The sequence below is a fragment of the Rhinatrema bivittatum genome, chromosome 3 (genome assembly GCF_901001135.1).
Source record: "Rhinatrema bivittatum chromosome 3, aRhiBiv1.1, whole genome shotgun sequence".
Classification (NCBI taxonomy): Eukaryota; Metazoa; Chordata; class Amphibia; order Gymnophiona; family Rhinatrematidae; genus Rhinatrema; species Rhinatrema bivittatum.
The window spans coordinates 291,648,352-291,663,559 of record NC_042617.1 but is presented as its reverse complement, the minus strand read 5'-3'; the positions used below and the strand labels follow the sequence as shown (position 1 = coordinate 291,663,559).

Genomic DNA, 15,208 nt, shown 5'->3' with positions numbered 1-15,208 from the left:
ACTAGTTCCACCCAACTCTCCTTCACATCAATCGACCACACGCCACAAGTAAGAGATCTTGGTGTACTTCTGGACAACCAACTCAACTTCACCAAGTTCATAAACAATACTACCAAAGACTGCTTCTTCAAATTGCAAGTCTTAAAAAAATTAAAACCTCTTTTACACTTCCAAGACTTCCGCTTGGTACTACAATCTATCATCCTCCCTAAACTGGACTATTGCAACTCACTCCTCCTGGGCCTGCCAGCCAACACCATCAAACCACTTCAGATGGTCCAGAACGCGACGGCCAGAATTCTCACTAACACCAAAAAATGGGATCACATCACCCCTATCCTCCAAAATCTTCACTGGCTGCCTATAAAATTTAGGATACAATTTAAATCCCTCATGATGATTCACAAGGCTCTTCACAACATCTCCCCCCTCAACCTATCCTTCCAACTACAGCAACACATCTCCAATAGACCAATCAGAAGTGCATACCAGAACATGCTTCACACCCAGCCAACAAAAACCTTATTGAGGAAACGAGCTCTGTCCACTGCAGGTCCCCATCTTTGGAACCTGCTCCCACCAGACCTCCGCCAAGAACCATGCCTTCCGACATTCAAAAGAAGCTAAAGACTTGGCTATTCACTCAAGCTTTCCCTGAGAGCTAAATCTGGTGAAGCGACAGACGATATACCTACCTCTGTACATATGTTCCTGATTTATGGTTCCCAGTTACATTTAATTGAGTTTATGAAAGTTCTCTTTAATAGTTTTCCTGTATACTTGTGTTAATGTATTCTGCCTTGAGGCGACTGTTTTAATGTATTTCCGCCCTGGAGGCGACTGTTCAGTTCCTTGTAAACCAGTGCGATATGTATTCTTACAGGAACATCGGTATATAAAAATTAAAAATAAATAAATAAATAAATAATACTGTGTTGCACACCCTCTAACCATTGCCACCACTCCTCAAGTGCCAGTTTGATGGCTAGCAATTCCCTGTCTCCGATTCCATAGTTCTGCTCTGCGGAGGAGAACTTTCACAAGAAGAAGGAGCAGGGGTGAAGAACTCCCATACTGAAGTGCTGGCTCAGCACAGCTCCTACACCTAAGGAGGAGGCATCAAATTCCAAAGTAAAGGGACGTGTGGGGTCTGGATGATGGAGGCACGGTTCATGGAGGAAAGCCTTCTTCAACTCTAGAAAGGCTGTCACTGCCTCAGGAGGCCAAACCTTGATCTTGGCTCCTTTCCGGGTGAGCACTGAGAGTGGGGCCCCCATCTGGATCCATATGGAAGCCCCTGCTGCAAATGATGTAACCCAGGAAAGTAGGCTTTCACTCTCAAAGAGGCACTTCTCCACATATAATTTATTTGCCCATAGCTTCTGAAGGACTTGGCGAACGTCCTGACGGTGGGACATTCGCCAAGAAGAAATTCAAAGGGGCATGGGAAAAACACTGTGGATCCCTAAAGGCTAGATGATGGAACTAAAGTAAAGAGTACATGGGGGTAACTAGGGGTAACTTGCTGGTGTGGCAGTTGCTACCCTTAACAAGTAAGCCTTGATACTGTAATATAACTCCATCATTGCTCTCTGCTTCAACAGCAGTGGTAAAAGGGGAATTGGATTCAGACAGCATCCAACAAGGGCCCTGACGGTTTGGGGAACAAATAAACATGTGAGTAACTTGCTGATGCAGTTTTTACTACCCTTAATCACTAAGCCCGATACTTTTGATGCAGCTCCATCATTGCTCACTGCTTCCACAGCAAGGATTAAGGCAAATTGGATTCAAACAGCATCCGAGGGCCCTGACTTTTACTGATGAGGGTAACCTGCACAATGCAGCAGATACCGGCATAATCATAAGCTTGCCGGGCAGACTGGGTGGATCATTTGATCCTTTTCTGCCATCATTTCTATGTTTCTGTGCGAGGTCCTTTGAGAAGATGAGGATATCGTTGAGATACAAGAAGACGCAGACATACAGGATGTCTCTAAAGATTTCATTCATCATTTTTTGGAATGATGAGGGGGCATTACAGAGGCCAAAGGGCATCACCAGATATTCATAGTGACCATTTCACATATTGAAAGCAGTCTTTCACTCATCACCTTGTCTAATTTGAATTAGATTGTAGGCCCCACGGAGGTCCAGCTTTGTAAACACTCTAGCCCCCTGAAGGCAGTTAAAAAGCTCAGAAATGAGCAGCAGCAGGTAATGGTCTTTCTTTGTTATGGCATTTAACCCCCGGTAATCTAAACAAGTATGTTAAGATCCATCCTTTTTGGACACAAAGAAAAACCCCACCCCGATGGAGGATGTAGAGACTTATTGAAACCCCGGTCAACGTACTCCTTGATGTACTTGGACATGGCCGTGGTCTCCAGTGGATTAGCGCTGGGTAGTAGATTGATGGCATAGTCGAACGTACAATGGGAAGGCAACATCTCCGCCTTTCTCTTGGAGAATACTTCAGCGTATTCAGCGTACTGAAGAGGCAGTCCCAGCAAAGTCATTGCTAGGGGCAGAGTTGGTGGAGGCTCAATTCGTTGTAGGCAGGAATCGTGGCAATGGGCCCCTCAGCTCACCAGCTGAAATGAGCCCCAGTCAAAGTGAGAAGAGTGAAGCTGCAGCCAGCTCATCCCCAACACGATTGGGTGTACTGCCTTGTCAATGATGTAGAAGATGATACTCTCCTTGTGCAAGATGCCCATGCAGAGGCGCAGGGGGGCCATGGCTCTGGTAATCTGACCAGGAAGCGGCTCTCCATATATGGAGGAGATAACTAGTGGCGTCTTTCGGAGGAACCACAGGAAGCCATAGATGGTTCACTAGGGCCTTCATTATAAAGTTCCCCTGGTGCCCAAGTCGACCAGCGCTAAGATAGGGAACTCGTGACTGTCCACTGGTAAAGCCTAGGATGACCTCCACACTAGATCCTAGGCTTGCTAGTTTCTTGGCTGCTGGGGGCAGTATGCCAGCTGATGCCCAGACCCGGCACAATAGTAACAGAGTCCCAGGTTGTGGCGGCAGAGCCTCTCCTCCGGAGAGAGGCATCCCTGTCCTAGCTGCATAAGTTCCTCAGCCTGTGCAGTAGTGGGAGCGCGAAAAGGACAAGACCAAAACTACTTGCCTACAAGGAGGACGCAGCTTCCTGGCCCGCTGCTGGAGGTGGCAGTCGATTCTTCTGGCCAAGTCGATGAGAGCATCCAGGGTTTCGTGAAGCTCCAAAGTGGCTAGCTCATCCTTCACCTGAGCTGACAGCCCTTCCAGAAAGATACTCCAAAGGCTATCCTTCCTCCAGTTCAGCTCAGTGGCCATGGTCTGGAATTCGATGGCATAGTCCATTAAGGGCTGATTGCCCTGCTGGAGATGTAGAAGATTTGAACCCACAGTGGCCAGCCAGCCGAGATCATCAAACACAAGCTTGAAGGCCTTAATGAATTGTTGCAAGTCCTGTAGTAATGCATCCCCACAAGGAAGAGGCCCAGGCCAAGACCTTCCCATCCAGGAGGGAGAGTATTAAGGTGGTCTTGAAAGTGTTGCTGGGAAATTGTGCTGGCTGAAGTAAAAGATGCATAAAGCACTGATTCGGGTCTCCCGCATACCAAGGAGGAACCAGGAGACGAACCATGGGCGTAGCTGCTGGAACCAACGGTACTGCAGGAGGCGGAGAGACTGAGGAGGCTGCAGTTCTATCGAGGCAGGTGCTGAGCCACTCCATAGAGCCCACCAATAACTCAAGGAACTGCTGCTGCTGGATTTTCTGCCCAGGCTGAGAGTGGCCTGGAGGCCCGAGAGATCCGCCAAGTCCATAGCCTCGGCAATCTGTTGCAGCATCGGTGGCCCTCCTTCGATCTGGGGCAGGAGGTAAGAGCGGCCGGTCGCAGAATGGTTCCATGACTGGGCAAACGCAACACTTCATACAGGAGACACATTATAAAAATGATAAGAGTGTTTCCAATAAAAATATTGAGGTAGAATTTAAAAGCCTTGCATGTGCAAAAGCAGCCACATAAGCGCGTAAATAGGCTGTGCGGGAGCTATGCAAATTTTAAATAGCTGGGGAGGGCATGTGTACATGCGCCCAGAAAAAGGGGCAGGGCATTCCAACACAGGAAATGTAAACCCTTAATTTTCCTCAGCTGGCATGATTATGACTAAATGGCTTAAACATAACCCCCCCAGAATCCTCAAAGAAACCTACATTCAAACAACTCAGGATGCCTAAACATGCCCCCCATCAAAGATGCATATCTGACAACCACAAGAGAAAGAGCCTTTTCCATTGCCTCCCCTAAATTTTGGAACTCCCTACCAAAAGATCTGAGAACCCAACCCAACCTCAAAACATTCAAAAAAAAGACCTAAAAGCATTGCTGTTCCGCAAATTCTACACTGACCTTCATACTTCTGAACATCCTAACTCCCCAATCCAGCTTTCATCCAAAAACCTCAAAATAACTTCTCTCCAACCAGAACAAACAGACCTCCTCCCACTTGATGATACTTTCTGGACCTGAATGTTTAACTTCTGTTTAATATGCACATTGTTATACTTTTTGCACAATTGTTAAAAGAGTTACAATTTAAATTTTGTAAACCGTTATGATGGCTTTACCGAATGACGGTATATAAAACTCAACAAACAAACAAACAAACAAATAAATAAATAAATGTTACACATGCCACAGCTCCTTGGTGGGTGAGTGTGAGAGATTCTTTATGAGTTCAGTCTCATATTCTATATATGGCCCACTGTAAGGGGACACTTTGATTCGGGGTGAGTTTTCGGGAGGTGGTGTTACAGACACATTCAGAGGTATCAATTGTAAAATTGGCATCATTAAAGAATTTTAGACCTTATAAGTGATGAAAAGGAGTTGATTTGTACACCGCAGTCTCTGCTAGCTGCATTGTACAAATCAACTCCTTTTCAGATTGTCTGTTAGTGTGTGTCTCTCTCTCTCTCCCCCCAAGTGTGAGATGTATGTGCAGAGCTGCAGACGAGCGTAAAGAGTATTTTATAACCTTCACGTATAGTTTATAAAATAGCCCTTATCTTTGCGCACGGCGAGATACGCTCGCTTATGGGCACACGCGTGGCCCTTTTAAAATCTACCCGATTGCTTCTTCTTACTTTGTGTTAACTAAAGTTTAAAAAAGGGGGAGTAAGGATATTGCTGGCTAAGAATTTTCCGCTTCCTTTGTGTAAGATTAGAACGATCTGGATGGATGTTATATTTTTGTTAGAGGCAAGGTTGCTGGACGTGCTGTTACATTGGCCTCTGTCTGCTCCCCCCCAGTATTGGTTTAAACCGAGTTATTGCTACGTATCTTTCTGATCTTATGTCATTTTGAGATTTGTGGAGATTTTAATATGATCTCTCTCCTATGTTGGATAAAACTGGTCCACTTTCTAGGATGTAGAGAAGAAACACTTTGGTTGTCGCATAGTTATTAGATAATGTTGGATTAGTGGATTCCTGGAGATTCTTATTTCCAAATAAAAAAGGCTTCATTTATTTTTCTCCCCCATATGACTCCTGTTCAAGGATTAACCTCATTTTTATTGATAAATCTCAGCTGGGGTCTGTGTATTCAACTGAGGTGGGCCTTATTGAATGGTCTGACCACCCTCCTGTTGTGTTAAATTGCTCTGTAGGTATCTGGGATCAAGCTGCTAGAGGGTGTAAGTTAGATGACTGTTATAGGATGAAAGAGCATGTTCTGCAATGGTTGAGGCTATTGAGGGTTTCTTTGAATATAATGAAAGTGATGAGATATTTGATCATGTTTTTGGGATGCAGCTTAGACAACGCTTAGAGGGAAACTGATAGCTTTAAGTGGTGCCAGAACCTGTGCATTTAGGGATCTGGAAGATAGGTCTAGAACTGAGTTGCAGAAAGCTAAATTATTAAATAAGAGATATGATTCCTTGCTTTTATAAGGAGGTTGTACTACATAAGAGGGCAATTTTAAATTCTGTTGTTACTCAGAAAGTGGACAAGATTTTTAGAAGAGTTAAATAATTATTTTATGATAAGGGAAATAAGGCGGATAAACTTCTGTCTCATAAGCTGAAGGCTTCTGTCAATTCCAGTTTAGTAACAACTATTAGGACTTCATCTGGTGAACTCTCCTGAGATGCTAGGGAGTATTATATGTCTTTATACTCCTCCGAACTAATTGCTAGTGAGAATGAAATTGACATGATTTTGAATGGCCTTGCATTTTCTTATATCAAGGGAGATATAGTTGCGATGGAGATATAGTTGCAATGGAGAAGGTACAGAGAAGGGCAACCAAAATGATAAAGGGGATGGAACAGCTCCCCTATGAGGAAAGGCTGAAGAGGTTAGGGCTGTTCAGCCTTGGAGAAGACAACGGCTGAGGGGGGATATGATAGAGGTATTTAAGATCATGAGAGGTCTTGAACGAGTAGATGTGACTCGGTTATTTTACACTTTCGAATAATAGAAGGACTAGGGGGCATTCCATGAAGTTAGCAAGTAACACATTTAAGACTAATCGGAGAAAATTATTTTTCACTCAACGCACAATAAAGCTCTGGAATTTGTTGCCAGAGGATGTGGTTAGTGCAGTTAGTGTAGCTGGGTTCAAAAAGGTTTTGGATAAGTTCTTAGAGGAGAAGTCCATTAATGGCTATTAATCAAATTTACTTAGGGAATAGCCACTGCTATTAATTGCATCCGTTAGCATGGGTTTTTCTTAGTGTTTGGGTAATTACCAGGTTCTTGTGGCCTGGTTTTTGGCCTCTGTTGGAAACAGGATGCTGGGCTTGATGGACCCTTGGTCTGACCCAGATGGCAAGTTCTTATGTTCTTATGTCTTAGGCCTTTGAAAGCCTAGAGGCCCCTATTTCAGTTATGGAAGCTCAGAAAGCGATTTTTTGCTTTGAGTTCTGGTAAATGCCTGTGAGGATGGTTTTTCTCCTTGTTTGCAAGATTTTCTCCAGTTCTCTTATGCCTAGATGGTGGGCGCTATATAACGGTGTTTGTTTGAATGGGGGATTCTCTTGGCTCAGTCTTTTCTGTTGGCCTATATTTTTGTTATCCATAAAAAGGGAAAGACCAGGTTGAATGCAGTTCTTACAACCTATTTCCCTTTTAAATTATAACAATGTCTTAGCTAAGGTCCTGGCATGTAGAACAGAACAGTATTGCCCTTTTTAGTGATAGAGATCAGACGGGGTTTCATAAGTGGCAGACAAGGGTGGACAACATAAGACATACTCTGGACAATGTATCACATCCAGAAGTGTGGAGGTGGATGCTTTATTAATCTCCCTGGATGTTGAGAAAGCATTTGAACGGGTTGAATGGATGTATTTATATTACAGCTCTTTGGCAAGTTAGCTTTGTGGAGGAATTTCCTGCCATGGGTTAAGTGTTCAGTGTTTCCAAACCAAAAGCACAGATAAAGGTGAATGGTATTTTAACATCCCCAAATACTACCACATCAGTGTAAAACTCTTCTTTTAAGCTGATTGCTGAAGGCCATTAAGGGTTTACAAGGATATTTTCTCCTCAAAAGGGCTCTGGAAGAAGTATACTGCGGCATTGAGTGGTAGTGAGCCCTTGACCACTGTTAAGTTGTCACTGCCTATTTTGTGCAAGCACAAGATAGACCTTAACAGGAGGCAGCTGACTTACCAGGAAGCGATCTTCCACCTGACCAACACCTTTCTACTTGGGTTTGAGCCCTCAGGTTCCGGCAACCAGCAGGACTTACAGGCTGAAGCGGAGAAGTGGGTCTATGCCCAATCCGAGGTCAGGGCAGGCAAAAGAAGAAGCAGAGTCAAGGTCAAGTCCGAGGTCAGGCACAAGAAGTCAGGCCAGGAAGGACTAAGCACAGGGGGACCAAAACACTGATGATCACGGAAGGACAGAACAAACTCCAAAAGGCAGACACTGAGGAAGGCAGGAACCATGAAAAGAGGACAACCCACAAAACAGAAAAGGAACACAGAATTACAGGAACACAGAAGCCACTGAGCAACTAGCATTGCTAAGTAGGAAACCTGTTGCAAAAGCCACTGGGTAGAGGTTCTGAGCTTCCTTTATACAAGGCAGGATATGATGTCATGTGTACATGTCACAGGAATTCTGCCTGCAGGACTTTAAAAGGGCTCAAGGGCTGCAGGAACTTCAGCCATGTTCCTGGGATTGCTGTATGATGTCAGAGGCTATGCAGATGGTTCTTCAGACCAGAGATGAGGAGCATTACAATTGCTCAGTGTATTGGTGCAGTTTCTTAATAAAGGCCAATGTCCACACCAGCTTGAAATTGTTCTCCAACTTGGCTGAATTTATTTGGCAATTGGCAAGATAATTACTGGCATTCCTTGGCATTCAAAACAGTGCTAACTTGCTGCTTGACCAGGATGATGCAAGGTTCACTATCCCAGTCTGATCCTAATCTCATAAATCAATTTGCATAGCATTCCAGCTTTATCAAAACTATCCAAGAGTCAATTCACAGCATTAACCCCCTTCAGTCTCACGTAACCATGTACTTCTCAGCAGAGATCCATCCACCTCTCTCAGAGAGCTGGGTCGGCAGATACAGCAGGCCATTTCACAGTCAACATCGGCAGCAGCTTCCAGCTTAGTTCAGCCTGCCCCTCATTCTGTACAAGAGCATGCCCAGTTCCCTCACACTGGACCACATCTGTCTTCCATATGGGGTGACTGGATTAAACCGAAGAGGTTTAGTAACGGTGAGTTTTCCCAGAGGCATGAGACAGGGTTCATCAACCTTTTCACCTCTTTTGTTTACCCTTTGCCATGGAATCTTTAGAGGTTTGGAGTTTACATCATCCTGAGTGTTTGGGTATTGAGGGAGCTGATGGCAACCATAACAGAATTGCATTGTTTGCTGATGAGGTCTTTCGTTTATATGACAAAAAACCCCCTTCAAAACTTTAGACGTAATAAATGATGTTAAAGCATTTGGCAGAGTTTCTGGTTATAAAGTGAATTGATTGCAAACCAGAGATTTTAGGAATCAAGGTATCTACAGTGGTATGCCGGATATCGCGGCTTCCTACTCTTTTTAAGTGGAGCACTAACTCACTGAAATATTTGGAAATAATCATACCACATTGTTTAGAGCAGCTATTTCAGTTGCATTATGTGCTTTTGCTTAATAAATTCAGGAATGATCTTCAGTTTTTTCAGTAGTGGCTAGTTGCCTTATCACGTGGCAGTGGAATTCTCCTCCAAGCCTTCCTTATCTTTGTGGTCTCAAAATGTATGGCATATTTATGCTTGGAACAGTTTGACACATCAAGATAGAAATTCTTACCCTTATGTTTGCAAAAATTCAAAAACTTTTTTGGATTCAGTTTGATAAAGGAAGGAATGGATTTGACTTAAGAAGTACTTATTTTCGTTCTGTGTGTCTTTCTTTTCCTCTTTGTTCTACATTTAGCATGCATATGGTTTTGAATTCAATATGGTCCATTTTCAGAATGTGCTCGTTGGGTGGGAATGGAGAACCTCTTTTATGGGGGGGTTTTTGAGGGGTGGTTATTTATATTGGTTGTTTTACATGGTTGTTGTATTTTTGTGTTATTATTCTTTATTTTTTATTATTACCTTGTTTATTGCTCATTCTTATTTGTTATATTTGTATTTCGTTAGTAAACCCTGATAAACTTATAAAAAAAAAAAAAGTTAACAAATATCTCCAGCCAGTAAACCCAACCAGAGGGAGTTAGTGTAATGGTCAGGATACCTGAGATCCAGTCCCACCTCTGACCAGTCGCTGCAACCTTGGGCAATCACTTTATCTCCCCTCTGCCTCAGGTACCCAGTTATACTGTAAGCTCTTGAGGGAAGGAATTCATTGCACAATTATAAATTAAATCAGGCTGATTTCCTGACCCATTCTATATAAAAATTAAAATAGTATAAGATATTTTAGTTATTATATTGTTTTCTTCTCCAAGCTAATATTGTTTATTACCCCTGTTGCAAGCTACTAGATTGTTTTATTTTAGTTCTCTGTATAGCCCAATAATGCTACTGTTATGTTCCTTGTAAACCGATGTGATGTTCCCAACAAATGTTGGTCTAGAAAAAAATGTTAAATACATAAATAAATAAATAAATAAATATTTTAGGAAAAACTCAGCTCTGTTCATCAGGGGATTAATTCTAGGAAATTTCCTTATTGTCACTCATTGCATAGTGACGGTGTTGAAATCAGCTGATGGGTTTATGCCAGTGATATTCACTGCAGTCCTCGAGTGGCCGTTTTCAGGGTATCCCACAATAGATTTGCATACAGTGAAAGTAGTATGCATGAAAATGTATCTCATACATATTCATATTGACCTTCAGGGCTGGAGTGAGTACCACTGGTTTTTGCCATCCTGTACAAAGTAAAAATACCACGTGCACAATCCACTATACCATTCTCAATGACAGACACCATGAGAAATGCTACCCGGTAAAAATAATCATTGAATCTTTTTCTTCTGATTTTTACAGATTGGTGGCAGCTTCCCTCACAAGTCAGGCCCAGCTTCTCAGTTCGCTGGCAGCTACCCCGGTTATTGCAAAACGGCATTCCCGGTGTACAAAGTATAGCAAATCAGATTCTAACCAACGCCCAGGGACAGGCATAACCAGAGCTAGTTACACAGACAACTATAAACCAGGGAATGTGGTACCTGGATCATCTTACACTGCTTATGGTAGAAAAAAATCTCTTGTTCACAAAACCTCCTCTTATTGTCATTGCACTTCTAGAGGGTGTGTTTTTGCAGAAATAAACTCTGCACTCTGAGGCTGCCAAAAGCAGGCTTAGCATAAATTTAAAAAAGTGATAATCACGTTACTGAGATACAAAATTCCTTTAGTCTTCTATGAAAGAACTATTGTAGATTCTTAAAGAAAACAGCTACAGGCAGGTTGGGCTTTCAGGATTTATTTGCTTGTATGTCTATTTATCAGATATACTTGCATGCTTAAAGGTGTACAAACAAGGCTAATCTGCATAGCTTGGTTACCCTAAAAACCAGACCTGTTTGCAGCCCACGAGGACCGAGTTGAGAACCCCTGAACTGGTGATTCAGAGCAGGATTTCCCAGTTTCAACCCATTGCCATCATAAGATTCTAATCAAGTCCTGGTTTTCCACCCCCACTCTCCAATCGTAGTTGCTTTGGTCATCCCTTGTCCTGAGAACGGCACTCTCGCTCGTCAGATTTTGGACTCTGCCCCAGACCCTTCTCTATTGCCTGAAACAAATCTCTCACTTGCTGTTTGCTGGCAGCCAGATGGATATTTCTTGCAGCTTTGTGGAAGAAGTTTGATCCCTTGGTGAGGTCCCGGTGGGGGGGGGGGGGCAGCGGCTGAAACCATGGCACCCAAATTGCAATTTTCAAAGCAATTTCCGCAGGTAAAAAAACATTTTACGCATGTACATTGGTTGTTTGAGAATTGCCAGCCTTTCGTGCAACTAAATGTTTTAGCCGCATTGGGAGGAGATGTGAGCGGGGGGGGGGGGGGGGGGGAGCACGGTCAGGTAGAGAGAGGAAAAGTACATGCACAGACTGCATTTTCACATATCTACAAGTTTATTTTTTCAAGCAAATTTCCGCCTGCACAAGAAGCAGGTGCAAGTGGCTGAGTATACTTTGTACCTGCAGCAGATTTCAAAGAGGAAGAACATTCGTAGTTTTGCGTGCAAATCCCGTGGGTAAAAAGTATATGCGGGTCTTCGTCCCAGGGAGGACAGTTTGCCCCCAGTGCTGTAAAGGAGAATTTCGTACTGCTCCAGAACAACTACCATCACAAATATCAATCAACCTGGACTCTTTTTTTTTTTGAGTACCCTAGGAGCGAGTTTGCTTACCATAAACAGGGTTCTCCATAGACAGTAGGATGAATAACATCATCCAGTGGTGCCAGACGGACCTCTCTCTCTCTCTCTCTCTCTCTGTGAGTTCAATTTTTCCGAGCATGAGCGGGAATTCCCGCATGAGCACTGCCTTGTGAGCCCCTCAAGTCAGTTTTTTGTCCGTGCTGTTGTCTGGATGTTCACCTCTCTCGCTCTCTTCTTGTGAAAGATTTCTCTGCTTTTTTTTTCTCTAATTTTTTCTGCCTCGCTGACTCAGCAGCCCTCACAACAGCGCATTTCAGTGCTACCAAAAAAAATAGAAGAATAATAAGTAGGAGAGGGAAATGCCTGAGCCCAGGAAGACTGGTGAAAGATGTCCATCACAGATGGGTGTGTAATAGGTGCCTGGCGCCACGTGTCATGGCCAATTCCCCTGCTTCTCAACGGAGAACACAATTTCTCAGTTTCTCAACTAGCATCTTTCTTTCCTCTTTTGATTCCTATTTTCCCCCTGGTTCTCTTTATCTTCCTTTTTATTCTTTTCTCTCCCCGCCTGCTTTACTGTTAGTTCATATACAGGTGGGATTTTTTTTTGATTTTTTTTTTTTAAATCTATGGCATCTTCTTTGTTTGTACACTTTTGCCATGTAACATTGCACACAAGGTTTCTGATCTCTGCTCTCTTCCTATGCTTTTCTCTCTTCAGTGAAAATTCTAAGTTCTACAAGGAAACCAGGACTGGATTAATGTGCCACGAAGACGTGGCATTAGGTTGATATCACTGGCATCTTTTCTTCAATTAAATGGCACTCAATAAGTCAAAATTACTCTTTTCCTTTATTGTTACTGCTGCAAAAATCCTAGGGGGCAGTTTATGGAAAATGCTGTTTTTCCTCTCTCTTTCCCTAGATCATTGGCACACTTCCCTGGCTGCTGAACTCCACTGGCATCACAGCGAGCAGTGTGCCAGTGGCCCTGCAAGCCCAGAATCTGCAGGTGCAGGCAGTGACCCCACAGTTGCTTCTCAATGCCCAGTGCAGGTCATTGCCACCTTAGCCAACAGCACTGTGCAGACAGCAGCCATACAGAAGCAGGATGCCCCGGAGTCCCCTGAAAAGCAGGATCAACAGGTAAAAGACTTAAGTTGGGAACATCACTGTGAGAGAGATCACAGTCAGCAGTGGGGCAAGATGAAAGTCTCTCTCTCACACTTACTTTCTCTCTTAAGATGTGAAACTTCAAGATGTTTTATATGACATAATAGTTTGTATACATGTTGCCAAAGTAATACATAAAGACTTAAAAGGGAAAGAATAACCAAATTCAGAAGTGAAGTAACAAAGGCAATTTCCAGGTTTTCATGATGTTCATTACTGACTCTGCTTAGATCAGCGTTTCTCAACCTGTGGGTCGCGACCCCGGCGGGGGTCGAACGACCAAAAACAGGGGTCGCCTAAAGCAGGGTCCCCAACCACCGGTCCGCGGACCAGTACCGGGCCGTTGGGGTTTTTTGCCGGTCCGCGGCCCGCGGCTGCTGCGGGGAGGCGGGCGAAGCTGGAGACCTGCCTCCTCCAACCCCAAAAGGGAAGAGACATGGCCCAAAAAGCTAGCGCGTCGCGTGAATGTTGCTGGAGCCGCGCAGGCAGGAAGGAGGTGTATCAGCCACTGCAGGTGCTCCTCCTACTTCCTTCCTGCCCCGGAAGACAAATGTTGCCGGAGCCGCACGGGCAGGAAGGAGGAGGCGCGTCAGCCGCGTGGGTAGAAGAGGGCTTCAGCCGCGTGCAGAAGCAGAGGAGCAGCGGGGCCGGGAAGACTAGGGCCGCTGCAGAGCCCATCCTGTGGCAACCCGTAAAGAAGAGGCCCAGAGGTGAGAGAGAGGTGTGTGCGAGTATGAGATGAGTTGAGAGATTGTGTGTGAGAGTGAGTTGAGAGACTGTGTGTGTTTGCAGAGACAGCATGTGAGAGCCTCTGTGTGTGTGAAAGAGACAGCATGTAAGAGTGAGAGCCTGTGCTTGAGCAAGGCAGCATGTGGGGGTGTGAGAGAGCCTGTGTGTGAGACTCAGACAGCCTGTGCCAGTGAGAGACTGTGTGTATGAATGATTGCATGAGAGAGAGAGCATGTGACAGTGAGAGCCTGTGTGTGTATGTGTGTGTGAGAGAGAAATGCATGTGAGAATGAGAACCTGACTGTGTGTTTGAGGGAAGAAGACAGGTGGAGAGAAAAGAAATAGAAAAAAAGGCAATATAAAAGGAAATGGCAAAAAAATAAAAGGGAAGCAGATGTAAAAAAAAATAAATTACTTTTTACTGATTGGTACATGTAATCTTTGGGAAGTGGCAAGAGTAGCACTTTCTCTATGGCGGATCTCACAATGTACGAGATCAACATGGAGGAAGTGGAAACCCACGGGGCCTGCACGAGGAGCAGCGAATGGGCTTCAGTGCCAATAGCACAATCAGCGCCTCCCAATAGCCGACGTGGGGGCAGCATGGCAGTAATTAGATTAATTGTTTGACTCAGCTGGAGGTGACAAAGTATGAAGTGGGATGTGAAATCAGCTTGATCTGGTGGAGAATTAGGATTGCTGTTAACACATGAACTGTATTTGGCAAACATTAAAGGGAGCCAGGATAATCAATTGAGCCTGCAGCTGAGGACTGATTCATTATGACTCATGTAGAAATTAGTGCATTTTCCAGATTAGTCTGCATAACACAATTCTCAACATTCAGCATTATTTCTGGCTGGCATAGAGTTTATATTATCTGAGAGGCTCTGAGGTTGTGAGGGAGCCAGTAAGAGTGAGAGCATGAGTGTGTATGAGAAAATCCAGGGGAGTAAGAGTGTGTGTGAGTGGGGGGGGGGGGGGGGTGGGGGGGGGGGTGGGGGGTGGGGGGGGGGGGGGGGGGTGGGGGGTGGGGGATTTGTTTTTTTTTTTTTTTTTTTTTTTTTTTTTTTTTTTTTTTTTTTTTTTTTTTTTTTTTTTTTTTTTTTTTTGTTTTTTTTTTTTTTTTTTTTTTTTTTTTTTTTTTTTTTTTTTTTTTTTTTTTTTTTTGGGGGGGGGGAGAGTGTCTTACACCCTGAGAGTGTATCAGTGTCTGTGAGAGGTTATGGTGGGTATAAGAGCATGAATGTGTATGTATGTGACAGTGTATGTGTGACAGAGAATGGACATGTGAGTGTATGTGTGAGAGAGAGAGATAACCTCCTAATCCTCGACAATATCAGGGTGACTGGAAATCAAGAGCTCCCATGTATGGACAGCAGGGCTTTTTTAAAATCCTTATTAGTTTTAATTATTGGGTGTTATTTGATATATGTGCTGTTTTGA

The 15,208-nt window shown here is 43.9% G+C and overlaps 1 protein-coding gene across 1 annotated transcript in view; it reads left to right on the top strand.

Moving 5' to 3' along the window:
* The window catches only part of POU6F1 (POU class 6 homeobox 1), a 199,786-nt gene that overhangs the window by 153,779 nt on the left and 30,799 nt on the right, over positions 1-15,208 (top strand). The window contains 5 exon segments of the mRNA XM_029594952.1: positions 4,074-4,078; positions 10,524-10,593; positions 10,595-10,654; positions 12,786-12,909; positions 12,912-13,006. Coding sequence (XP_029450812.1) covers positions 4,074-4,078; positions 10,524-10,593; positions 10,595-10,654; positions 12,786-12,909; positions 12,912-13,006 — 354 coding nt within the window.